This window comes from Letharia lupina (genome assembly GCF_014066315.1).
Source record: "Letharia lupina isolate WasteWater1 chromosome Unknown contig_18, whole genome shotgun sequence".
Taxonomy (NCBI): Eukaryota; Fungi; Ascomycota; class Lecanoromycetes; order Lecanorales; family Parmeliaceae; genus Letharia; species Letharia lupina.
Window position 1 is genome coordinate 955,730 of NW_023502987.1, and position 25,608 is coordinate 981,337.

Below are 25,608 nucleotides of genomic sequence, written 5' to 3' on the forward strand. Positions count from 1 at the left end.
CTACCTCACCCATACTGATATCGTACCTATGCTAGTCTTGACAATCTTAACTATAACTTACTTTTTAACTAGTAATAATAACTTCATAGTTATTATAGAAGCTTTATACTTATAAACATTATAATTAATATATACTACTATCTATTATTCGAGTTTAAGATTAAGCGATTTTAATAAAGAGTAATAGATTAACTAGAGACGAAAAAGCTCGCTTAGCTACTAGCGAGTAAATATTATATTTAATATTAATATTTACTTTAGAGTAATTAAACTTACTTACTATAATAAATTCGACTTATAGAAGTAGCTATATATCAGTATATATAAAAGAATAAGGTAGGGCTGAGCTTGGAAACCTTGAATTTGTATGTGCAGCCAATCATCAATTCGGGTCCTGTACGCTTTTTGGTTAGACCGGCTGAGTCAGCCCGGTAGCCCTCCCGCGCCTCCCTCATCAAAAATTTGTATGTAGAAGTTTTACACTTTGAAGTACTCAGCTTGCGATACATACAGTTACTTCATAATTCCTCAAATTGTAGAGCTCGCTTTGCGCTTTCTAACGCTGTAAAAATTATGAAGTTTGGCCTACTATTGGTGGATTAAATAAACATTCAAATATAATAGTCATGGTAGTCACACCAGACGCGTCCGGGATCGGATAATAATCCTTCCACCTGTTTGTGTAACCATTATTCTTCCACCACTCTACCAATTCTACCAATTCCACCAATATGAACACAATCGTCTTCGGTACCCCTCGCCCAAAGGTTACTCAACGTTTCAGGCACGTACACCCCTTTTGCCCGCCTCTTAGAGCCCCTACTGACGCCCCCAGGCCACCCCTCGGCGAATCCGCTACTGCTGGCAATCGAGGCCGCAAGCGAGCCCAACAGCTACCAAACGCGTTGGAAGGCCCTCAAAAAGAGCCCGAACGGATACGTCCTCCCCTATATACTCCTCCCAAGCCAGCGGTAGGTGGGTTAAACTGACATTCAAATATTGTAGTCACACCAAACGCGTCCGGTTCAGGCACGTACACCCCTTTTGCCCGCCTCTTAGAGCCCCTACTAACGCCCCCAGGCCACCCCTCGACGAATCCGCTACTGCTGGCAATCGAGGCCGCAAGCGAGCCCAACAGCTACCTACTACTGCTCATAAACGCGTTAAAAGGCCCTCAAAAAGAGCCCGAACGGATACGTCCTCCCCTACATACTCCTCCCAAGCCAGCGGTAGGTGGGTTAAACTAACATTCAAATATTGTAGTCACACCAAACGCGTCCGGGATCGAATAATAATCCTTCCACCTATTTGTGTAACCATTCTTCTTCCACCATTCTACCAATTCTACCAATTCCACCAATATGAACACATTTACCCTCGGTACCCTCGCACTCAGTTAAACAAGAGGAGGATCTACAACAGGCGAATACGGAGAACACTGCGGAGAACATTGCGGAGACAGTCATCAGCAGCAGTGACACAACAGGCCTACTCTCCACGATCTCACACCAATCCACTCAGCCAGTGCAAGAGAAGTCAATACAGCAGGCGAATGCGGAGAACACTGCGGAGAAACCAAGCGGCAACAAGGCCCCCAGCACCAAGAACACGGCTCAGCTCTCCAAGATCCCACGTCATATGCTCTCCACGGTTCCACATCAAATCATCACTCAGCAAGCGGAGAACACCACTACAACTTGGCCTATCATCCCTACTATATTGATATGGTACATCACTACAATAACGTCATAAGAGGAGGATCTACTGCGACGATCATAGTCAATTAGGCCTCTACAGGAGGAACATCGCAAGAGGAGGAACTATAACAGGCAAATGCGGAGAACACTGCGGAGAACACTACGGAGAACACTGCGGAGAACACTACGGAGAACACTGCGGAGAAACCAAGCGGCAACAAGGCCACCATCGTCAAGAACACGGCTCAGCTCTCCAAGATCCCACGTCATATGCTCTCCACGGTTCCACATCAAATCATCACTCAGCAAGCGGAGAACACCACTGCAACTTGGCCTATCATCCCCACTGCATTGATATAATACATCACTGCAATGACGTCACAAGAGGAGGATCTACTGCGACGATCACAGCCAATTGGGCCTCTGCAGGAGGAACATCGGACGATACATATTTGGACGAATTGAAATCGTCCGATGTCTTGCTCTGACAGCTATTTCATTATTCGAAAGATTTCACTGCGGCAGGAGATAATGTGGGATTCACACCACTAATTGGCATGTTGTCTCCATTTCTTTCCGGTATTTCGATACTTCTTGCCATAAGGACATGGCCTTTCTCTGTTTTTTATGGGCAATTATTACGGATCAATTCTTCACACTCGATACACCTTCCTAATTAGGCCTTAGCGCGCCTCTCTCCGCATATATGTGCCTGTATATAGGTCAAAAACGTATAGCAAGCGATCAGAGTTTGATTTGACTTAGGGCTAGGGCTAAAATTCGATTTAACTTAGAAAAATTCAACTTCATAAATTTAATTTATGGGCCTTTACTTGTCTATATAGATTATAAGATATATATTATTATTATATCTAGTTATTATAGAATTCTGATAAGAAGTAGATATTTTAGTGTTGCGTCGGATTTATCGGATTTTAAAAAAACTGCATTTCCTAGTAAACTGCGTTTCCTAGTGATAACAGGTATGCGGCTAGCGGCCGCGCGGAAGCTAATCGGATTTGGGGAGGTGTACATGTATCAAAAGGGGGTGTACGTGTATCACTTCCCAAATTAAATTGGGGGTGCCGTGGTAAATTAAAACCTAACTAAGAAGTACATTACCGGGCAGAGACAAGTGAAATTGTCTTGGCAGCGAAGAGAGCTCTGTGAATGCATTCTTGCTACCGCCCACTTTAATAAGGTTCGTTCACACGGAGACTGGACACTACTACAAACACTTGATTATACTGTTCTCTCACTTTGGTCTCGCTCATATATCACAAAGCAAGACATTAGCTTGTAAGTTCAAAACTTTTCGTAGTGTGAAGTATGAATGTTCTACTTGCCTTTGCCATTGGTGTCTATTGTTGCCAAAGCTCGATGTTTGGAGAGAGAATACTATCACCTTGTTTCTCCTTTGCAACTCTCATTAGCCACAAGAAAAAGTTATGACAGTAATCATGTGAATTCCGAGCTTCCAGAACGGACCAGTACTAACCCCAGACCTCTTTCTCTACCAGAAGAATTCTGAATTCAGACCTCATAGACCATGACTTCAAAGTTGTTTTGAAATTGATACCGCCAGGCTCATTCTATCTTCCGTAATATGCTGCTGCGGAGAAAGCTCTTTTATGACGTTATCGCTTGTCAACAAGGACATGGACCCCTACGATGATGATTCACAAATGCTGGATGTACAAGAAAGCTATTCAAGAGGCACTCTACACACATCTGTAGAAGTGGAAGGACCTATTCATGGCTCCATTCCTTCCACAAGCATGGCTGGAATGTTGGCGCCCAACGGGGATGCGGAGTATCTGAACCTAGCAACGAAGCGACTCCAAGAACCATCTCGAGAGTCTTCCGTCTTGGCAAATAATGTAGCAAACCATCTCAGCATTGAAATCTCGGAGGACCCAATGCAGCAGGAACTTGACGATTTCATCGATGAGCTGGATGAAGCGGAGCACGGGCCTACGGCGCCGTACGTCTCATCATTACCTACCGGACTTTGCTACGATGTCCGTATGCGTTACCACTGCGAGCTCGATCCACCAAAGCAGAGTCGGGACTTTCATCCTGAGGATCCGCGGCGGATTTTCAAGATCTACAAAGAGCTATGTATGGCCGGCCTGGTCAACGATCCTATGCTGAATACCGGGAATTTGATACCCAACCCGCTTCTTCGGATCGACGCTCGCAATGTCTCCGAGTCGGAGGTTTGTTTGGTACACGATAAAAGACATTGGGACTTTATGGTGACTACTGCAAGTTCGTATAGTACCGAGCTTACACATTGGTCATGACAGCTGATGTCGCCGTTAGGTATGGCACCAGACGATCTGGTTGTCTTGGAAAGAACGTTCGATTCTATCTATCTGAATGTGACGACTTTTAGATGTGCGTTACTGTCTGCTGGGGGAGCTATCGAGACTTGTCGGGCGGTTACTTCACGGCAAGTCAAGAATGCCATTGCGGTGATCCGACCTCCGGGACATCATGCAGAGTGTAATCAACCGATGGGGTTCTGTATCTTCGATAACGTCAGCATTGCCGCCAAAGTTTGTCGGTCGGATTTTCCAGAGACATGTCAAAGGATCCTGATACTTGATTGGTATGCTCTCCTCCAAGTTGAAAATAGCACTTATTGACTCGTTCGGTGTTGTAGGGATGTTCATCATGGTACTTGGGATTTTTCGCCGCTCCTAACGGACTTGGCTGACAAATGCTAGGTAACGGCATACAGCAGGCGTTCTACCAAGATCCAAATGTTCTGTACATCTCTCTCCACGTTCACGAGGATGGCAATTTTTACCCTTCTGGTAACTATGGTGATCATTTGCACTGTGGTGGTGAGGCTGGATTAGGAAGGTACGTGGTACTTGGAGCCTTCGGGTCATGACTTCCGTTAATCTGTAGTGCAGGAACATTAACATCCCCTGGCCCACCAAAGGCATGGGCGACGCAGACTATATGCTTGCCTTTCAGCATATTGTCATGCCTGTTGCCTACGAGTTCGATCCCGATTTGGTGATTAGTGAGTTCTCGTAGGCAGAGATTTCAAAGGATCTCTAACAAGCTACAGTCGCCGCTGGATTTGACGCTGCTGAGGGCGATCAACTTGGCGGCTGTTTCGTCACTCCAGCGTGTTATGCTCAAATGACACACATGCTTATGAGTCTTGCACAAGGAAAACTTGTAGTGTGTCTTGAGGTTCGCGTCTCCCCTACGTATCTACTTCTACGGCCTTCTGGCAACTCCTGACCGCCAACTAGGGTGGCTACAACCTCACATCAATCTCGAAATCGGCTTTAGCTGTGACGCGAACTCTTATCGGTGAGATGCCAGACCGGATACGAGATACAAAAGCGACGGAAACAGGCATCGAAACCGTTCAAATGGTGGCTATGTACCAGTCTCGGTTTTGGACAAGTCTTTACCCCAAGAACGCGCATCAAGGTTGCTCTCTTATTCAAGTGACCATGAGCCTAGCTGATGACCGATCCAGACATTGGCAATAAACATGGCGCGGAGCGCATGCACGGTATGCAGCTTCTACAGTTCCATACCCTGACAGAATTTGACCCTAGCCAGATGTGATACGTTACTACCAAGCAAGCCAACTCAAGGAGAACCACAACATGATTAATGTCAAGGTGTATCGCGAGAAGCTTTCCAAGTCATTTGAAAATCAAGTGATTGCAACGTAAGACACTTGTGAAAGGCAGCCGAGTTCATGAGTGACCAGTGTGCAGGCCCAATTTTGAGGAGGCAGTGCCACTAGTAGTGATCTTCCATGACCCGTAGGCAGTATCGTATCAACTGTTTAGATTCAAGGTACTGACTTCAGCTTAGGCCGGAATTAATGGGGACGCCACATCCTGTCACCCATAAGCTGGAGTTGCATAATACATGGCTCGTATGTTACACGTTTCACTTTGCAGCGATCCTTTGCTGACCGGCAGAAGGCTGATGACTTGAAGCATTATGTCGATTGGGCCGCAAACCTCGGATACGGAGTTATTGACGTGAACGTTCCTAAGCACCTCACCACTACTGAAGTATGTTCAGGCCTCGAAAATCATGACGGTATCGCTGACTAGTGCATTAGGAAAACAAAGGCTATGGGGTAGAAGATGAGGCCGAGCGTTTTTCTGCAAGCAATGAGCTTGCTGTATATCTTTGGGAGAACTACATCGAGTACGTTCATGCTCTGTATGACTTCGGAGCATACGTCTGCTGACGTTCCATAGTTGCAATGATGCCACAGAGATCTTCTTCTTTGGCGCCGGATTTGCGTATGAAAGCATTATACATCTCCTCATCAACCGAGGTCAGTGATGTTTTCAAACCTCATTTTTTGCCAAAGCAAGCCGCCAGCTGACGATTTTTGCAATTTATAGAAGAAGATTTCACCAAGCGGGTCACAGGTATGGTCAACTTCATCTCCGGAAATCGCCTGAAAGCGGTCTCAGACCACGGCTTCTTCCAGCATGGCCAGTCATTGTCCAAATGGTACCGAGCAAATTCTGTCAATTTTGTGGCAAATAACCATCTGGTCTGGGATATAGACGGTTCTAAGAAACCCTCGAAACGCTTTGGGAATCTCGTGCGGAGTCCGGTCTGTGGCTTGAACGACATGCTTGGGCAGCATCAGGAGGAGGTACAGGGTTTCATCACAAGGAGAGTGGTCCGGAGAGACGATGACATCGAGGAAGAGGAGAAATTGATGTGATTATTAGGTCAGACTTTTCCGGTTCCGCCTGTGATACGATGGATGTTTTTGAGACCTTTAGAATCTGTGAGATGATATGACTGGCGTCTGGGTAGATTAGGACCAGGATATCACACTCTTGTAGATATCAAGCACTGTCTATCCTGCCACCACTGCAGTTGAACAGCAGGCGGGCTATCAGAATCAGTGGCAGTTCCGCCAAGAAAGGCAACGAGAACATTAAAGGCCAAGTCAACAATGAAAGGATTTCGAAACTCACTTTTGCTTGTAGGAATATAGGTATTACTAACCGTAGCAACTTTGTAATTGAAATAATCTTCTTGAAACCTCTTCTTGTTGAGTTCTCGTCGATAACTCGAGGCGCCAAGACTGCCACTTATTCTGGTGGTCAGCCTGACAGGCATTGATATGGATTTCTTGGCAGATGACTAAGCGCGCTCACCGCCAACCTGTTGGCGCTAATTCCTCTATGACTTTCGAGCTTCTCCTTATTCCTTTTCGCAGCAATCATGATATCCGAAACAACCATAGCCCTTCGAGGGTTGGCCTCAAATCTGATAGGTGTGCTCCAGAGATCATCTCAAGATGCATCTCTATCGACTCATAGCCCCAACGACGGGGTGTTCGCCGGTTGAAATCCCTTGAGATATACCATTCGACGAGAGGGGAGTGCAGCTTGCACAAACCCTCGTCAATTACAGGGGCGTGAGAAGATAAAAGGAAGGGCTGAATAGTAGGTCATGCTTCTTTGCTAATATGACCGTAGCTAATTGGGTACAAAAAGAAAGGAGCGTGAACAACAAGAAACCTCCCCTCCCCCAAAAAAAATCAAAACCAAAAAATTGCACGCTTCACAACACCTATTCTCTCAATGTATATCACAGATCTAGCCAACGAACTTCTCCTACACATCTTGCAATCCTGCCCGACCGTCCCTTCCCTCCTCGCCCTAGCTTCAACCTGCAAGCATCTACACTCCATCTTCGCCCACCACAAATTACCCCTTCTCTACCAATCCTTCGAAGCCCAATACGGCCCCTCGCATGATGCCATCCGCCTTGTCACATACAACAGCAGCCAATTCGCTCACTTACCACGCCCTGCCCCACCGCAGTCGATGGCTCTGCTCAAACGCCTCGTCGAAGTAGGACTGATAGCGGAGAAATGGGCGACTGTGTATCCAAGCCAGAAATGGACGGGAGACGAGAGTGCCAATCGCCGGCTGCTGTCTAGCGAAGAGAGATGGAACTTGAGGCGAGCATGCTACCGCATCTGGCTGTACGATATGGCGTTCCACACACCGCAGCATGCTCGTACGGGCAGGGTTCTGCCGCAGGTTGTGAGAACGAGGGCGCAGGTACTGAGGCCTTGGCCTGGAGAACAGTTGGCGGAGATGTTGGATCTGTACGCTATCTTTCGCGCCATCTTACATTCACATATCTGTCCTAGCAATGGCACTGTTCTACGTCGCCACAAGCAGCGATTCCCGGACGATCCATTCCCGCTTGTCTCGACGACGAAGGAGACGAAGTACAATGACCCGCTTGTTGACTTTCACCAAGCCTTTTTTCACAGCACACCGCACGTCTCGGGATTGTCGATGGCGAGAAACCACCGCCAATATGGGGCCACCGTGGAAGGATGGGGCGACGAGATTGCTCAGTACTACGTCGTGGAGGATATGCTGAAGCTTGATCCCGGGCAGCTGATGCATCTGTTTGAGAGCCTGACGGGTCAAGCTGGTTCTGATGCAGAGTTGACGGCGGGCTACGGTTTTGGCAGCAGGAAAGCAATGGTAGAGCATTTCGTGGCAGCCCTGGGGGACTGGTTTGAGAACAATGGGGAGACGTTGGTTGAGACGATTTGTTTTGTCATTGGGGAACGTGGTGGTGATGGAAGGGAGTTGGGTGAGCTGGTTGAGGGTGGGTTGGAGGGGATTTGCAGGAGGGAGCTTGTAGATCTTGTTGAGTGAAAAATGGGTTGCTTTGATGGGTGAAGACATTTGAACTGCACATGCTCGAAGAGCTTGAGCCATAGATGTGATGGACTCCGTATATGGGTACAGTGGGTACAACGCTCCTTGGTCAAGCAATGCGATACTAGAAAACCGTTTGTTTCCCACTTCCTGTGCAACATTGACATCTTCATGCTCGCTCATAATCCCATTGACTTACTCGATCTCGTTATGCGAGACTTTTTGATAAGACCCACTTGGTCCTCATCCTCGGTCGCTTCCGCACGCATATGCACCGCTGCTGCATCCTTCCCATCCTCTTCTCCTGCAACCCTCTTGCCTACCTTTGCCGACTTCTTCTCAGCCGACGTCCAGCGCCTTTTCCTGCCCTGCCCCACCACGCTGCTTCGGCTCCTTGCCCGTGGCTGTAAGCGCTGACCCCGTCGACAGTCTGGGATTGATCCCGATGATTGATATCGAGGCTGCTCGGGCCGCCGGTCGTTGATCTGGCGGCAGATGGCGGAATCGACCGCTTGGTTTTAGGTGTGGGCGGAGGCTTCTCTTCGGAAGGTCGGTAGACTCGAGCACGCTGGCACGGGGGACACGATGTTGGTAGGTCGTATGGGGAGCCTGAAAGGTCATTGATGCGGGCGTTGGAGTAGTGGCAGAGGGCGACTGGCAAGTGTGGGGAGGGCGTTGGAGTGGTTTGAAGCTGAGGGGCAGGTTGGAGTTGGGTGTTTGGCTGGGCTATGGGATTGGCTTGGGCGTTGGGAAGCAGCTGTTGGTTCTCGGGGTGGGAAGCTGCAGGATATTCACCATCGGCAGGCTCAGGGAATTCACTTGGAGCCGCAAAACTGAAGCTCTGGTGGGGTGAGTATCTATGTTGAGGACTAGAGCTTTTTCCACGTCTACCGCGGCGTCCACGTTGAAGAAATGCGATTTTGCTGTCAGTGCGACTCCTTCGTCGATGAGGTTGCTTCTTAAGGCCACTTTTCTCGAAGACCTTTTGCTCTGCCTTCAGTCCCGAAAAATCGTTCTGATCAAAGTCAGCCTCGAGTACATACTCTGAGATGATTTCGACATTGTTGTTTTGTCTCCGGCTCTTGCTCCGATTTGTGAGGTTGGCATCGTGACCAACTGCACTCTGCAAAGAGCCTCTACCAGCTACCTGCAAAGATCCACTTTTCTGGGCTGCGGTCATAGGTAAGTACTGTCGAGCTACACCCGCTCGCTGGTCCGTTGAATAGGATTGCCTTCCAAGTGCGGATCAGCAACCATTTGCAGGGACGAAGTCCAAGGAAGGGATCAGCATACAGCAGGGCCGGTGAGTGAACTCTTGAAACACATAGGCCAGTACCTTGCGGAGTGGCTGTAGCCGGCTCTTTGGCCCCTCCACCGAAGTCGGTCGCTTTGGTAAGATGACCTCGTTTGATTTCAACTGCCGTTTGAGACCTCACATCCTACACCACGAAGGTCAAAGAACTGTGATAACAATGGGTCTACTTTCTCACTACTCAAATAGGAGGGTAGAAATGAATTGAGAAGTCGAATTTGCTTTGATCGAGGTCTAAGGGAAGGATGGAGTAGTGTTCTTCCCGTCACTCTGACACTAGCCTAATAGCATTCACATGTTTACTTGACCTGGGTACATCAACACCCGTGAAGCTTAATTAGGCTTGATTATTGCAATTACAACACTTCCCATAGTCTATTCTCGCCCCTTTGTGGAGCCATGTATACAGAGCATCAGCAAGGCCACCAGCTCTGCCTAAAAGTCTCTCGGCGCTAAAGAGAACACGCAAGGTGTTAACGGTAACGTCGAAGGTTCCATTCTTAAAATAATAACCTCTGTTTCAAAGGAGCAGCCCAGCGTGCTCGCCGAAATGAATCTTCGCGTGGTGATACCTGATATGCTGAACTTGCATTTGTACTCTAAGGCTATGTCTTTGAGGGCAGAAGCCGAAGCACAGCAGGATGCGTTTGCTGTGTCTTACAGTCGTTGCGTGACAGAACGTGGCACTCCATTCAGCTACTACCGGCAAACTTCTGACCAAGTGCAAAGCACAGCGTTATCAAGACTTCATAGACGCTTCGTGCAGGCAGAACTTGAGCATGATCATCCGGCTGTCAGGATCGTCCTCTTGAATTATATAGCAGGACTTCAAGGCCGCCTGAGCAGATACGAGCTCGCGTACGACCGGAAGACGTTGCGAGACGACTACCAAACCCATGATCTCAAGGCTGAGATAGAGTTCCTTAGACGGACTCTTTGTTCGCTCCTTTTGCAGCCAGTGGCGAAACCAGAGAGTCGCGAGCAGACACGGTCCCAAGGTGTGGACGCTGTGAACATGGAAACAGACGTGATCGCAGCTGAAGCAGATGTGAAGGAGCAGAACATCCATGAGCAAACCAGTAGTAAGGTTTCGGATCCAGGAGTGAGCGACTATCCTATGACGACTGGCCACGCCGAGATCCAAGCCGTGAACGAAGCAGCCAAAGAGGTATCGAATGCCGTTCTCAGCCTGAAGAACTTTATCGAGGATCTGCCATCTCAGTCATCACAGGACCATCAGACTATTCTACACAATAACCTAGAGGGTGTAAGTCGAGGTCTATCGCGGTTTCCAGATTGCTTGACCTCTCTTCTAGTGAGGCGGAAGGCCGATCTGGATGCAACCAGAAAAGATAAAGATGTCGCAGCTGAAACCCTGACAGCAGCCGAAGAAAAGATGATGGCGGCAGAGGCGAAGCAGATGGAATTGGTACTAAAGACTGAGGCTTTCGGACGAGACAAGGATGTGGCTGACGAGAAGATGGAAGAGGCGACGGAGCTGTTGCGCGCCGTCGAGACAAGAGAGAAACTTGTTGCGGGTCGCGAGCGCAGAGTCGTGAGGCTGGAAGAGGAGCAAGCACTCGAAGACTTGCACCATGGTGCGAATGCTGCGATGGAAGACGAAGCCGAGGCAGCAGCTGCTGAAGCAAGAGAGAGTGAACGTTGGACTAGCCCGATCATAAGACCCGGTGCCGCTGTGAAGAATGAGAAGTCCCCCACATATCTCGAGCAAATATCCAATTCCATCTCCGCAGGAGAACACGTCCTTTTGGAGATGGACACTGCCATCGCAGCCAGAGAAGAAGAGTTGTGGCACAAGGAAAATAATCTCCACCACCGCGAGACCGCCCTCTTCGCCCGCGAGCAGCTCCTGGAGCAAATGAAAACCGCCCAGATCCAGCTGGCAGAGAACTGGAAAGCGCAGGTCGACACTTCATATGCTGGCTTGGAAGCAGAGGGCGAAGACTTGGGGGCGAAATTTCGAGCGTTGATCGCTCTGAAGAGTAGGGTCGAGGAGACGCAGGCGAAGGCTAGGAGTTTGATCGGGGAGGCGAGGGGGATGGTCAGGGTGGGTGGTGGGGATAAGGGCGAGGATGAAGGGGCTTGAGGATTGGATTCCCGAGTGACCGATGACGAGGAAGTCTCTGGGAAGCTTGGATATAAGGCTCGTTGACGGGAGAATTTGATGTTGACCTGCCCGGATGGAGGAATCGGAACCAAATTCTTTCGACTCTAGTCCTGTAGCTCATTTCAACAACACGATGAGTCCAACACATCCGCATTTCTGTCTGATTGCACGCTTAAGGTTTTGGGGCTTGAGTGTGCAGTATATAACACCCAAAAGTGTGAGGGTTGTAGAGGTCGTCCGGGCCGTCACATGTTTCTCAAAGTGTATCGAGTCATCCTAAATCAACCCTATGCCTGTTCAGAAGGCGCCTTCCCTTTCTTCTTCTCCTGTTCCATTTCTCGCTTTGCAGTCGCCAACTCCTCCTCTGATGGCATATTCACAATCATAAGATACATGACATTCTGTAAGACATAACAGTCAGCCATCCATTTCTGTTCCTAGGATATCAAAAACATCGCGATCGACTCACCTGCCTCAACATCTTCTTTACGGGCTTCTCCCTTCTGATATAACCGACCGAGCCCCGAATCAACCCTAGCCCTCCCCTCCCCGCTCTCTTGCTTTGGTTCTTATTATTCACCCCCCTCGGATCGACTTTACCCCCGGTGACCAGACTGATCAAACTCCCACTACTCGCGGGATGATTTGGATCCGCATATCTCGACTTGAACTCCGGCGCTCCCGTCGAGAGGCTTGAGTCAGGATTCTCAGCATTGTACGTAGCATTGGCTCTACGATCCATGTATTCGCCGATGAACCTGCCGCTCTTCTTGAACGCGTTTGGTTTCTTCCCAGCTTCTTCTTCGTCGGCGGCGGCGTCGAGGTGGGGAAATATTAGGGGAGCGGCTTCGGGCAATTCGAGCTCGGTGTGGGTTTTGCCGGATGTGAACTTGAGGTCGTTCTTGAGCTTGGAGCCGAGGGTGTCGGTGTCGAGGGCTTTGGAGACGTCGTGCGAAATGTCCGTTGGGGCGGAAGACCAAGGATGGCGAGATGGCTTGTAGGTGACCAGCATTGCGTAGAGACCGCGGGGTCGGAAGAAGTGGGTGTTCATTTCGTCGAGGAAATTGTTTGTCCTGTGGGCGGTGGTTAGCATACCATAACCCACAATAATGTTGGGGGCAGGGAGGGGGAGCAGACCTGTGGCGTGATTGAACTACTATTGCTGCTCCGGCGGTGGCTTGCGTGATGATTGAAGCGATCATGGCCGAGACACTGGGAGCGTAGCCTGCTACATGACCAGCGAGGAAGATCACCGTGAAGACAGGCGATGCCTGAAGACGTTAGCTTCGACATCGGAGAAGCAAAAATATTCAGATGAAAGAGCGTTTCCTTACCTGACTAGCCTTGTAAAAGGTCTTGAGAAACTCGAGGAAAGCATCTTGATCAATACCGCAATCAGCAAGCACAGGCGCATACGCCCTCACGAAACCACGGCTCTTCGTACGCGGTCGTCGCTGGGGAATAATGACCGGACACGGCAATCGTCCCGTTCCATGCGTAGGTGCTGGATGCGAAGTGAGGAATTTCTGCACCAGCTTATGGACGTCAGGTTTAGCTTCTCCACTTTCGGGCTCCGCATGATCGATTTCGCCTCTCACCGAGGGCGAGTAATCATATGCTGGTGGATCTGGGCCCGTCGCTTCATCAAGCTCCCAATATGCTTCGTCATCGTCGGCTCCCTCTGGATCGCCTCCGTTGACTTCGTGGGGTGCGCCAGCGGGTAGAGCTTTGCCTTGATCAATCAATTGCCTGGCTTCATGCTCATTAGCAACCTCGACCAGCCCATAATCTGTGGAGCTTGGGTCTAGAGAATCATATGCAGGTGGTGCTCGGTTGGCGCTGCCACTCGCTGGGGCAGACGGCCCAGGCGAACGTGATCTTTGCTTATTTTCTTTGCGGGCAGCAAGGGCTTCTGATGCGAGACCGATGCCGGAGCCTACAAGTCTGACAAGAGGACCCATATTGTACTAAGTGGTGGAGTATATAGACTAGGAGGAAAGTTCAGTTGCTTGAGACACAACGTGCAAAGACTGCTAGAAATGATATGATATACACTGTGTTGAGATAGAGGAGAGAAAGATAGAACTTGAGATAGAGAAATGCGAAAGGGGAGACAGCCTCTACTTATACCTGGCGACGTGTTCTTATATTCTATTTATACACGGCGTAAAGAGTGCAGATGGTTTCAAAGGGAATGGCACAGTTCACACAGGAAGCATTTAATTGACTGTGGAGACTTCCTTATATCCACAGCCTCAAAGACCCTGTCAAGAATCGCGAGCTGCTTGCCACTCGTAGACTAGTGTATTCTAGCGCTGTCGCCAGCGGAAGATCGTACTCTATGGCCGATAGGGCAAGGCTATGAATACTGACTAAGTAAAGTACGTACCAGGAAGAACTCGGAAGAAAGCATATGCTTCACTTTCCACACACAGAATCCCCAAGATTCCATTAATCATTCACTTACAAGATCTCGTGATTCACGGGGTGTTTCTCGAATCTTCTTCGGCATGGAAGCGAGCCAATCACCAAAATATACGAACAATTCGGTTCGACTCACCTTCGCCAAGAATGTCTATTCTCCCCCTCGCTCCCACCTCCAAAGGCAATCTTTTCTTGCAGCTATACAGAACCCGCAGAATGTAGATGAAATCTCTCGAGATCTTGCAAGAAAAAAGCTCGAGTTGACGAGGTTATGGCCGTCAATCAGTGGTGGCAGTCGAGCTATCATTCTCGGGAAGAAGCTCACTCGACGGAATCCTGAATCCAACCAGACATGAGCCATGTCTCACACACACACCGCTGGATTTCTGCTTCTCATCGCTCTCTGGGCATTAATCTACCTGGCCCACCTTCCCTACATTGGGCCACACACTCAATTCCCAAGAAGTGCGCAGAACGACAGCCCAAGCTTCAATGGCTCTTGGTTTTCACCGGACAATACACAGATCAATGACCTCGAAGCCGTGATCAATGGCACCGACGTGTTCGGATTCATATTCAGCGATGTCTACAACCCGCCTGGCAATGCTAGTGATGGAATACGCAATTGGTGCAATATGCCCCACGTCAACTCGGACACCTATCCCGTGCCTCCTGTAGGTTATTCACTGGAGTACGTCGAAGTGGTCAGTTTCCAATCTCATCATCTCACGAAAAGGGAATCATCATTGCTCAAGGTCTCTAGATTCACAGACATCACAAACGTACGCCGTACGCTGCCAATACCTTTCCTCGAGAATCTTACGCTTGGGATTGCGATGATGAGGGCCTATTCACTTATGGCAAACCATTGAATCCAAGCGGGAAGGAATCGGTTCCCACATACTGGTCAGTTTATACGAGTCCCTCAAACCCATTCGCCCCACCAGGATTCAATGGGACCTGTCAATTCCCACAGATCACGAGAGGCGGGTTAGATGATAGCTGGCAGCATGGCAAAGACCTCTTCAAAGTTTACAAAGACAGATTTGGCTCCCTCCTCGTCAACTCAAGCGACCAGGTTTCATATAGGGTCACCAACAATGTCATTACCTCTCAAGTCGCAGGTATGGTAGTGGCTGCGATGTACGAGTCTGTCAAAAAGGAACTTTCACTGGCGCTTCAGCCGGCGAGCATCGACTCTCTAGAACCAACATATACCTGCGATGCAGGCGCTGCCTTGTACTCTTCGTATGGGGTTGGAAGTACGAATCCCAACTGGACGGAACACTTGACTGCCTCACAGCCGCTGTTCGATATTCTAGATAATATCTCCGGTGTCGCACCCAACGACCCAGGTTTCCACCAGTCGTGGGACCATTACTTTGATAATCTCTCTTCGCGACTATGTCATGGAAAGCCGTTACCATGCAAGGTCTGCACGAAGGTTTCCAAGCACTGAGTCCTCCTATTGACACCCTACAGATCAGCAACTCAACATTTTGCGTCGCCCCCTCCACTGCGAACGCCGTCTTCCGCCTCGGCCTCTACGAATACTCATATATCTACCGCTCCTCCTCTCAAAGCCTTCCCGCCAGTACCGCCAGCTACGGTGTCTTTATTGCAGAATTAGCTCAAAACATCCGCGACAGCATCAGCGGCGTCAGCCCTATCATATACAAACACAACGTCGCCCATGATGGTAGCTTGGCGATGTTGCTGTCAATACTGCAAGTCGATGTAATGGTATGGCCTGGCTTGGGCGCGGAGGTGGTGTTTGAGATCTATAACAAGAGTGGGGAGAGGTTCGTGAGGATTCTATGGGGTGGGAAGTTGTTCCGAAGCTCGAATCCGGTGCTTGGGCTTGTGGATATGCTGCCGGTTGATACGTTATTGGAATACTTTGATGGACTTGTTGGGATTGGTGCTAGTAAGGTCCCTGAGCTGTGTGCGAACACCGGCTAGTATAAGATATGGTTCCACTTCCCTGCATTCTCTGTGACTTTGGAGACCTACCAGCAGCCATCGCGGCGCGTCTCTACGCCATCGGTTAAAAGTCGTCCAACTCAGGGACTTCCCAACCCAACAGAATGCCTCAAACGGCAACACCGCATCTGCTCGATCTCCATCCTTCGTAGACGAAAATGCTGAAAGCAGAACTACACATATTCAGCTATCATCATCGACGCCGTCGGGTAAAGGACCGTAAAGATCCGACCGAGGCAAATAAATCGTAAGAGAAGCATCGATGCGTCTTCCCTCCGGCTGCGCATAGCGACTCGTTCATAATTCTACCCGCGATCGTCAGACGCTGTTACTTTACGCCATGGCTGTTGGGAGAGGGTGGGTGCTTTCCGCACATCTACCTAAACCTGAGCTGGGATGGTGGGCGCATGGCGGGACGGATGGCATATATACTTCTAGTACGCACCAATGTGAGAAGGATGCATAGCCTGTTGTTTGGCCTGGTGTCGTTCAAAATGTGTCTGGCAAGTCTGTAGGCCTGCTAGGATAGCTGCGTTCTCACTATTGCTGATATAGCAAGGACAAACTCCAGACTTCGTGCTTTCATTCAGATATCTGCCATTGACTGTAGTTTTCTCGCTCTGCACATGTCACCGACTCCTTGTTCGAAGCGTGATCCAATCATCATCACATTTCACCTTCTGACATGAAACTATCTTCGGTCCCCAAAATCTCCAATCAGCCGCTCATATCCATGCTTTGGGCCATATCATTCCCGGCCGCTGAAGCTTCACGACTTGTCGTCGCGCGTTCCCAGTCCTGAGCCTTTGGGGGGGGGACCGGTCCTGTGCCTGTGGTAACATCAACGACCTCACGCGGCCTCACTTGTGTCCATTGCATCCAGATCCACCTCGCCGTCCTTCGCCGACTCCTCCCACCATCTATCCACAAACACCCTGTCCGTGTCCACTTTACATTCCTCAACCTCCTTCTCACTGCCGCCCAAACCTCTCAGGAGCTGACGTCCAGCGCTCATCACTTCCTCTTTCGTAGCACCTGCGTCTCTGAACGCTTGCATTCTGGCTTCCAAGGCCACCTTCGCAGCTTCTCGTTCCTCCTCGCGGACCTTTTCGGCCGCAGCTCTCTTAGCCGGCAGTTCTTCTTTCGACTTCCTGCGTCTGTCAGCTTCCATTCCGTCGAGCTTGCTTTGAGCGGTGACTCTGTGACGCGTGAAGGCGTCTTCAGGTGTCATGACTTCAATGTGACCCCAGGCCTTCTCGTAATCCGAAATAGCTCTCTTGGTAAAAGGATCATCGTTCGTGTAGCCCAGGATGACGTTGTATTTGCGGAAGTTGTGAAGGTTGACCATGGCCCATTCGGCGAACCATTGAACAAGGAGATCGTCGTTTTGTTTGATGTTGTTGTCGTCCGGTTCTCTGTCCGCTCCTTCGCCTTTCCACTCTTTGCGAGCTTGTAAGACACGTAGACTGGAGGAGCTGACGATGGGAGCTTCGTCAGTGGGGGTTTCGTAATCCCATTCGTAGCACATGAGGCCGTTGTCGCCTGGATCAGGGCTTTGGAGAAGCCAGTAGATTTCTGTGTAGATATCCGCGAAGATCTGTATGCTGCATCCGAAAATGTCTTTTCCTGAATCCGAATATGCATCCATGATACCAAGAAGCCATTCACGAACATGTGGCCGTACGGCAAGCTTCCAGGTGCCTGGTGCCTTCCCCGGGATGTGAACACGACGGAACCACATCAGAATTCTGAGAGTCTCACGCGGCCGGTATAGAACCAGAGATTCGGTTAAGAGCAGGACGCCCCCGTGAGGGAAGAGGCGAATTAGATGGGGGTGTTTTTCCCCAGGGTGCATGGGAGACAGAGATGTCTTCCAAACACTAACCGAACCATGCAAAAGATGCTTAGCAAGGCGAGGGACTAAATCATAACGAATATACGCATCATGGAACTAGTCATATCAGCGATGTACTTTGTTATATCTCAAAGTCGAAGAAGTGCTTACAATGATCGTTCCAGACTTGACGTTCTTGAAGAAATAATCCCAAGCACCGTTATTATCAATCTCTTGAGAGCCAGTGCTCTGCATACTATAGATTTCTTCGGCGCCGTTTGCTTGGAGGAACTTGATGAACAGGTCATGCTCTTCAGATGTCCTCATGCGCAGAGCTGAACGCTTTGTTGAATCTGGTTCGTAATTCTCACAGCCTTGAGGAATGAAGCAGAGGAAGAATATGTTGGTTGGGGGGTGCTGTTGAGGCCCGTTCTGAGCAACGAGACGAGCGAAATCAATTTCGAACATGTCGCGGAACACAATGTTGATATTTTTGTCTTCGGCCTGGATAGGATTCTTTTTTATTTTAGTCATAATTTCCGCGTACCGTTCGGGTTCTCTCTTTGAAAGTCGATCAGTTGCTAGCCCGCGGACGTCTGCTAGTGTTGGTGACAGTGGTCTGCGGATGACGAATCTCAAGGATGTCCCAAGATGGACATTTGGTAGATTTTTATCCAGAAATGTCCAAACGCTGGCGCCGGCAGGGTAGATGAGCATGGTGTACTGATGAGCGAAGAACAGACCCCCTTGCAGATTGTTCGCAAGGATTTCTGTTATGTCCTCCACAGCCAATGCGCTTTGGTTATATGAAATGATAGAGCCTGACCCCAAGTAATCGGGAGGTTCCTATCTAACGTTAGCAAACACTCTTGCATCGGCACCAAGAACTTACTGCTGGAAAGTATTTTTGGTATTCGCTCGCCAGACAAACCGTTTCGAACACGAAATGCATTGTTCGAGGCCAGGACTTAACGGTCAAGAGAAGTTTCTTCACTTCAAACTCAAAGCCTACAAGTTTCACATTGATGCTTTCCTGATCATCCTTCCCAAGGATGATATGCCCTATTACCAAGTTGGTGTCTATCCTGTTAAGGAGTTCGTTCTTGTGTTCCCACGAAGGATAACTCCTCAGGGTAAACCTCGAAGGGTCATCTGATGAGTACGGTCGATGCGAGCTGACAACGGCTTCGTTCAAAAGATGACTGGATGACATTGAGCGTTTCGTGTAGTCGTGTAAAGACATTGTAGGCATTCTTGCTGTCTCTTTTTTAGGTCCAAGAGGTACATTTATGGGGAAACCATGATGTGGGGAAGCTGGCGAAGGGCGGCTGAGGCTGTTGATATGCGCCGGGCGGTCGATCATGTCACCAGCTGTAGGTCTGATCGCCAGTGTAGAAGCATTCGATATTGATCTACCTGTTTCAGGTACTCCTTGCCTGTCAGCCGTCAGTTCATGGTTTTGGTCTGTGCTTTGTGGTGGTGGATCAGGTTCGTTTGTACTAATGAGCGTGGCGTCTTCCACCTCTTGAGCCTGACGTTGTTCAGCTTCTCTCGTAGCAAGTTCTTCCTGATGTAGCTGCAGAGGCGTTTTAGATAGCATCGCGGTAGCCGAAGGTGCAGGGACTGTTGTGGGTGCCTTCCCGGTCTTGGGATCTATGAAGACCAAACGATTCGGATCTGGTACGCGTCCATCACGACGACTCTTGTAGATTCTATTCTGGACTGACAACTTGTAACTGCGTTTTGGAGCCTGGCCATTCACTGGATCTACATTCGCTGTTGCCCAGTTATTCGACTTTCGCTTCTTCGGCTCCGCATTCCATGCAGCAGTAACATCGCCCGTCAAGCTCGGCTTCTTCGGTTCAATTTGTCCAAGCTTGGGCTTTAGTTTCAAAGAACTAAGACGAGTTGGTCCACTTCCTACGGCTCCTAGTCGAGATGATTTTGATACCGATGGGCGCGCCGTTGGCGTTCTTGCTGTTCCGGACCAAGTAGTCCGGGCTGTCTCTTCGCGCATGATTTTGGTGTTTTCGGGTACTTTTGCGCGGGAAGACTCTGGCTGAGTAGCAACATCTGTTGCAGGTTTCGCATTTTCGTTTGCAGTAGGAGCTAGGCTCTTTGGCTGACTTTGTGCTTGATGGATAGCACTGAGATTGGACGGCTCTTTTACACGATGTCCGTCTTTCGACTGTCTTCCCGGATGCGATACATCCGTGCTACTTTCTTTGCCTACGGTTGCCCCTTTTGTATGAGGACCTGTTTTGTTGGGGTGAGGTTTGGTTTGCGCAGCTTTCGGAGTTTTTTCGAGGGTTTCCCTTGTAAAAGCTACTTCCGCTTTCCGAGCGAGTGCTTGAGAAGCCTGGGAAGCTTTGGGCTTCCTGCCCGACATTTTCTTTGCAGTGTCTGACTCTTTCTCCCGTCCTTTTGCAGATTTTAGGATTTCTGTCGAATTGGTAGTCTGCTGTGGTCGACTATTCTCTCGATTCTTTGCTTCCCGGATCCGTTGCTTCTCATCCAATTCTGCCATCATTGAATCCGCGGACGTACTTCTACTGCTCCTTTTTGACGCTGCTCTGCTTTGACCCCTGCTTTCAGAATAGACATTTGGCGTTGTGGTCCCTGATCCTTTACTGGAAGCTGATGTCGAGAAAGGCTTTAAATATTCGGGGGGCTCTCTGCCGCTGTCAACGAATTCTTGGCGTACGCTTTTTGCTTTGTCGTACAAATCAATGGGCGTTTTGTCTTTCAGTACTTGGCTTATTGTACCGTTATGCCCGTACAGGCCTAAGATTTCCCTCCAGCGAGGGCCTTTCAAAGTCCGAAGACCCTCTTCCAAAGCAATCGTTTCGGCTTGTGTCCACTTAGAACTCGAGGCGAAGACCTCTGACTCTTGTCGAGATAATAGAGGTCTGTCACTGTCCTCGGAAATGGAGCTGGACGAAGGATCAGAGATTGATGACGACGGCGATGAGTCTTGATGCACGCTTCTCCTCTTGATGCGTTTGTCAGGCCGTCTCGGAGCAGGTTCTGGACCCGAGCTTTCGATATTGGCGTCCTGTCCTCCCGGCCCCGAAGCCAACCCATCTTGGTTACTGAGCCGAAGTTTCTTGTCTCGGCGTCGCTCCCTCCGAAGGCGAGTTTCCTTTTTGATCGCCCTGCACCTCTTTTCCCAAGCCTTGACATCAAAAGGTCTCTCAAGACCTTGAGTCACGCGCATCTTGGTCCTGGTCCATTCACTAAACACATCATCCTCGAAAAAACACTCCCTGGGCTCCCAGCTGTGACGATGTTCGGGGTAGTCTTTCCACGCTGTCAAGTACTTCATAACTCCATTCGACTTCCTTTCAGCGACGATGCAGTCCACTTCATAGCGTTCGGTCTTGGCGCTAGATACAGTGGACGTAAGTGAAATGGAGTCATCGCTAGCCTCCAGCTCGCCCACATCCCTAGTTCTAGCCATATTGCCTCAATTATTACTGAACAAAGTGTCTGGAGCCGAGAAGAGTGTTATAAGATTACCAGGCCCAGATGCAATGCAATGAGGGTAGGTCGAGTGTAGTCAAAGGGGATGAGAGGGTGTCTCAATGGCTCAAGAGAAGGTGCAGAGGTGCAAACACTGTTGTAAAAATTTATACTCTGAACCCGGCCAGCTCCACCGCTTAGTACCCTCAGACAGCTTGCTCACTGGGGTATTACGGAACATCAATTGAAGTTCTGGTGATGATACAGTAGAGGCAGTCGAGGTCGATTTAGAGAGCAAGGAGCAAGTACTCTTCACTTGCTGAGCGTGCCAAGAGAATCCGGAGCCGCCATCACCAACTTTGACTCGCCGTTTGGCAATTGCGAAAAAGGTCTTTACTACAGATCTTCTACGCGACTACTTTATGGCAAGCTTTTAGGGGTACATATATACCCCAACAGGAGCTCTACTACAAGTCGGCAAGTTCAAGAATATCTGATTATACGATTAAATCGATAGTGCTTCGAGTGGCCAAGCCTTTACAATAAGGATTCGCTACTTTATACATGGGTATGGATATAGAAGGGAGTCTCTTAGATAGAACTTCTTCAAAAAAATCCAAGCTGATCTTCTCAGCAATCATGTGTGTCCCATCGTGTCCATTATCTGAGCTGGGATTCAAGCCCAGGAACGGTATGTACATGTTCCTGTCGCACTAAGAAGCCTTCCAGATCAAGAACGAAGCAACTTGCATTCCCCTATACCCAGCGACAAATCGCGGGATCTGCTGTCGTTACGAAAAAGGATTTTTGCCTGACACATTTCTTCTCCTGGGAACCTTCTTTGCATTCGTAGGCCTAGCATCCTCGCCCTCATCTTCGTCATCTGAATCGACCGCTTTCCTCTTGAGGTTGGGGTCAGAAGGACGGCGCTCTTCTCTGTCTCGTCGTACTCCACGACTCGAACGCTGACTGGAAGATGTGTCGGAGCTGTTGGAATGGTCAACATTCTCAAAGGAGAGGGTATTTCCATTAGGCTCAACGCTCTTCGAGCTTCTCGACACAACAGTAAGCTCTCCGGGCGTATTTCTGGCAGAGCCGGTCGCATTTCGAAACTGTAGGTGAGTGACATTACGGATCAGATCCGTTTGATTTGCCTGAAAATCGCCGATTGCTTTGACATATTTCGCTTCGACGGCCGTCACTCTATCTGCCAGTTCATCGATTCGGTTGCCATGGTCAGAAGTCTCTTGCGGACGGTTGTTGATTGCTACTTCTTTCAGTCCCTCGATGTCCTGTTTTAGACTGTGGATGGTGGCTAAGAGGATTTTTCGGCTCTCGGTCGTGAACTGAGTGATCTCTTCGATTTTAGAGTCTGTGTCCACTCGGGCAGCCATTTGAGATTCGATGTTGGCTAGACGATCTTTGAGATTTCCACTGAGATAGCTGTCCACCCTAGTTTGCCTCGCTACAGTCTGATTGAGTAGAGCAAGAAGATTGCCTGGGTGATGCGGGTACATCTGCTGCATTTGATGGACCATGCTCTGCACGACGCGGTCTGAGGTTAGTCCATCAAACTTCTGTTGTTGAGAATTGACGAACAACTCGAGACCTTGGGTGGTTTTCGTCAGCTTTGTGAGCCAGATCTCCACGTCTTGCAGCTTCTGGTGATCTGGTTCACGAGGACTCGTGGAAGCACTAGCGAATGGTGGTGTTGGAGGATGGTTCGGAACCGTTTGAGAAGCCTGCGATTGCTTGACTACTCTGAACTCGTTTTGAAGACGGGCTAAGTCTTCACGTTGTTTGTTCAGACTCATTTCCATCACTTCGAACCCTTCAGCTACGCCCACATCCTTGAGCTTTTCTTCATTGATTAAAGAATCCAAGTCGGTCCGAATCAGTGCGACCTTCTCTCGGTCGGCTTCCAGAGCATCCAGGCCATGCCGAATCAACTTCACCTCTTCTTCAATGCTCGTATCGACCTTGGCAGATGCATTAGAGACCTGAGGCGAGGATTCGATTATTGAAGCAGCTTGGAGGTCCTGAGTTTGCCGTACCACATTATCGAGCTTCTCGCAGTCTTGTTGTAACAGCTGAATCTGATCTGAATTTCTCAGGACTAGTGTTTCCAAGCTGGGATCGTCATCGCTCGGATCGCGCCTCACGTAAGTGTCGAGGTCGGTCAGCGCTTTGTCTTGGGCTCCTAGATCGACCTTGACAGTAGCATAATCTTGTCTTTGTTCTTGGAGTATCAGCTCTAAGCGGCTTAGCTCCATCTGCATGTCGTTCAAAGAGGTATCTAAACGGCCGAACCGAGAAGATTGTTGCTGATCCCTTTCTTCCGCTGTCTCGTGATGCTTGTGTATGGCAACTTCAACGCCTTTTGTTTTCTGATTTAGATTTGCGTTCTCTACGATCAGCGAAGCGAGTTTCTTCTCCGTTGGTACCAGTGCCTCGGTAACATGCTTGCGAACCTCATCTGTAGTGACACGACGAAGCTCATCTTTAGTAACCAGTCCCTGAAGCTCATCTTTGGTCGCCAGACCACGGAGCTTCTTATGCAATTTGTCGGGCATTACAGCTTCGCGGTTCAGGTAGTCTATATCCTTTCCAGCAGCCTTGAGATCGGCCTTTATATCAGCAAGATGTTCCTTGAAGCGGCTGCGATCACTGGTGTTCTCCATCTCCTTTTTAGCAGCCTTGAGGTCCGCTTTCATATCAGCAATAGCATCCTTGAGAAGGCCTTGATCACGGGCGCTGGACGGAGCGTCGGAGATTTCAGCTTCTTGTAGCTGGGAGGCTAAGGCAATGACGATTTTGGTTTGGGCCTCCGAGCTCAGATCTATCTGCTTTTCGATCCCCACGGCAACTTTCTCGACACCTTCGACTCTTGCTTCGGCATCTTCAATTAGTGTAAGAAAAGTAGATTTGAATTTGGCCTGTCGGTCACGCTCCTTTTGCTGTCCGACAGCCTGCTGCTTGATAAGGTCGCGTCTCACGGTCAAGCTAGCAGCTGACATGATATTTTGAGCAAAGCCATTGAGGCTGTCGAGTAGAGGTATTTGGGGCTGGGTAGTCAAGAATTGCCGGCGTTCAAGGTCACTGTTAGTAGGCGAAGAGGTAAGTTTTGGAGTGGAGGCCTCCGACCGAGTAATCTTGGTGGCATTGGTGGGGGGAGGCATGATGTCGGATTTTCGGCGTGGTGGCGGGTTGGCATTATAAGGGTAGCTATCGTTTAATGGTTTCCGTGGATCATGGCTTGGTCGTGACTTTTCATCTTCGAGGTAGGGTCAGTGGGAATGGATCACGGTGGGCGGTGAAGTGATGGCTGAATACTGAGGTCCTTCCTGGAGATGAGGTCACTTACTGGAATGTGAAGTCATGGCGGGACTGTAATCCGGACCTCGTGGATCGAAGCTGCTCAAAGTGCGAATGGTGTCTATGCGGAGGTTTGGGTGTGACGGTGAAGGAAGAAATGTAGCTGTGTGAGTGTTAAACTTGGTGAAGCAAATGAGAGATGGGAAGGGAAGGTGCATGTCCGATATCCAAGTAATTGCACGCCCTTTCAAATACTTAGCTCTCCAAATGAAAGCAATGACTTACTTCTTTGCTCCTCAGTTTCAGTGTTGTTGATGTGCTCTGGGCTTCGTGACAACGGACTCGGAGGAAAGTCCGCCTTGTCTCCGAGAGGACCGGGAGCAAAAGCGGAAGCAGGCGCAGGAGCAAGAGCAGGAGCAGGAGCAGCATTGAAGAAGTTGGCTCGCCGGTCCGGATGTATTGGCGGTGACGGCAGTGGTTCCGTAGCCACGGGAGACGAAGCCGATTCTTTTTTCAATGGCGATGATGGATGATGAAACCCATCTTTCATAGCGGTGGAATTTCCACGAATTTTGTACTCTTGGTCGAGTATATTTCCAGTCCCAATTCCAGTTGAGCCACGCCTTCCATTATCATCTCTCGTGCGCTTTCTCGAGCTCTCTTCACTGCTTTCCTCCGCAGCGCGCTTCCGACTTGATGCCCTCCTCCATTCGCTTAATAACTGCATGGTCACCTCTCACGCG

The 25,608-nt window shown here is 49.4% G+C and overlaps 9 protein-coding genes across 9 annotated transcripts; 5 read left to right on the forward strand and 4 right to left on the reverse strand.

Moving 5' to 3' along the window:
• Nucleotides 1-731: 731 nt before the first annotated feature.
• On the forward strand, nucleotides 732-1,752 carry HO133_003737 (uncharacterized protein; the record flags this gene model as incomplete). The annotated part of the gene is made up of 3 exons (XM_037294659.1): nucleotides 732-975; nucleotides 1,030-1,233; nucleotides 1,397-1,752. The coding sequence occupies 3 exons, from the start codon at nucleotides 732-734 to the stop codon at nucleotides 1,750-1,752; spliced, it is 804 nt and encodes a 267-aa protein (XP_037149347.1).
• Nucleotides 1,753-3,475: 1,723 nt separating this feature from the next.
• HO133_003738 (uncharacterized protein) lies at nucleotides 3,476-6,432 on the forward strand (the record flags this gene model as incomplete). The annotated part of the gene is made up of 16 exons (XM_037294660.1): nucleotides 3,476-3,968; nucleotides 4,023-4,097; nucleotides 4,158-4,311; nucleotides 4,366-4,379; nucleotides 4,430-4,568; nucleotides 4,622-4,734; nucleotides 4,783-4,910; nucleotides 4,973-5,156; nucleotides 5,206-5,241; nucleotides 5,292-5,403; nucleotides 5,453-5,500; nucleotides 5,553-5,616; nucleotides 5,666-5,758; nucleotides 5,809-5,897; nucleotides 5,951-6,030; nucleotides 6,101-6,432. 16 exons carry the CDS (start codon nucleotides 3,476-3,478, stop codon nucleotides 6,430-6,432), a joined length of 2,154 nt encoding a protein of 717 aa, XP_037149348.1.
• Nucleotides 6,433-7,303: 871 nt separating this feature from the next.
• On the forward strand, nucleotides 7,304-8,404 carry HO133_003739 (uncharacterized protein; the record flags this gene model as incomplete). Its single annotated transcript, XM_037294661.1, has 1 exon — nucleotides 7,304-8,404. The coding sequence occupies one exon, from the start codon at nucleotides 7,304-7,306 to the stop codon at nucleotides 8,402-8,404; it is 1,101 nt and encodes a 366-aa protein (XP_037149349.1).
• Nucleotides 8,405-8,726: 322 nt separating this feature from the next.
• On the reverse strand, nucleotides 8,727-9,587 carry HO133_003740 (uncharacterized protein; the record flags this gene model as incomplete). Its single annotated transcript, XM_037294662.1, has 1 exon — nucleotides 8,727-9,587. The coding sequence occupies one exon, from the start codon at nucleotides 9,585-9,587 to the stop codon at nucleotides 8,727-8,729; it is 861 nt and encodes a 286-aa protein (XP_037149350.1).
• Nucleotides 9,588-10,269: 682 nt separating this feature from the next.
• Nucleotides 10,270-11,826, forward strand: HO133_003741 (uncharacterized protein; the record flags this gene model as incomplete). The annotated part of the gene is made up of 1 exon (XM_037294663.1): nucleotides 10,270-11,826. One exon carries the CDS (start codon nucleotides 10,270-10,272, stop codon nucleotides 11,824-11,826), a length of 1,557 nt encoding a protein of 518 aa, XP_037149351.1.
• A 308-nt stretch (nucleotides 11,827-12,134) lies between these two features.
• Nucleotides 12,135-13,808, reverse strand: HO133_003742 (uncharacterized protein; the record flags this gene model as incomplete). The annotated part of the gene is made up of 4 exons (XM_037294664.1): nucleotides 12,135-12,248; nucleotides 12,317-12,920; nucleotides 12,985-13,118; nucleotides 13,182-13,808. 4 exons carry the CDS (start codon nucleotides 13,806-13,808, stop codon nucleotides 12,135-12,137), a joined length of 1,479 nt encoding a protein of 492 aa, XP_037149352.1.
• Nucleotides 13,809-14,630: 822 nt separating this feature from the next.
• HO133_003743 (uncharacterized protein) lies at nucleotides 14,631-16,233 on the forward strand (the record flags this gene model as incomplete). Its single annotated transcript, XM_037294665.1, has 3 exons — nucleotides 14,631-14,975; nucleotides 15,035-15,703; nucleotides 15,754-16,233. 3 exons carry the CDS (start codon nucleotides 14,631-14,633, stop codon nucleotides 16,231-16,233), a joined length of 1,494 nt encoding a protein of 497 aa, XP_037149353.1.
• An 871-nt stretch (nucleotides 16,234-17,104) lies between these two features.
• Nucleotides 17,105-21,548, reverse strand: HO133_003744 (uncharacterized protein; the record flags this gene model as incomplete). Its single annotated transcript, XM_037294666.1, has 3 exons — nucleotides 17,105-18,205; nucleotides 18,260-18,934; nucleotides 18,981-21,548. The coding sequence occupies 3 exons, from the start codon at nucleotides 21,546-21,548 to the stop codon at nucleotides 17,105-17,107; spliced, it is 4,344 nt and encodes a 1,447-aa protein (XP_037149354.1).
• Nucleotides 21,549-22,341: 793 nt separating this feature from the next.
• On the reverse strand, nucleotides 22,342-25,592 carry HO133_003745 (uncharacterized protein; the record flags this gene model as incomplete). The annotated part of the gene is made up of 3 exons (XM_037294667.1): nucleotides 22,342-24,824; nucleotides 24,915-25,028; nucleotides 25,151-25,592. 3 exons carry the CDS (start codon nucleotides 25,590-25,592, stop codon nucleotides 22,342-22,344), a joined length of 3,039 nt encoding a protein of 1,012 aa, XP_037149355.1.
• Between the last annotated feature and the right edge of the window lie 16 nt (nucleotides 25,593-25,608).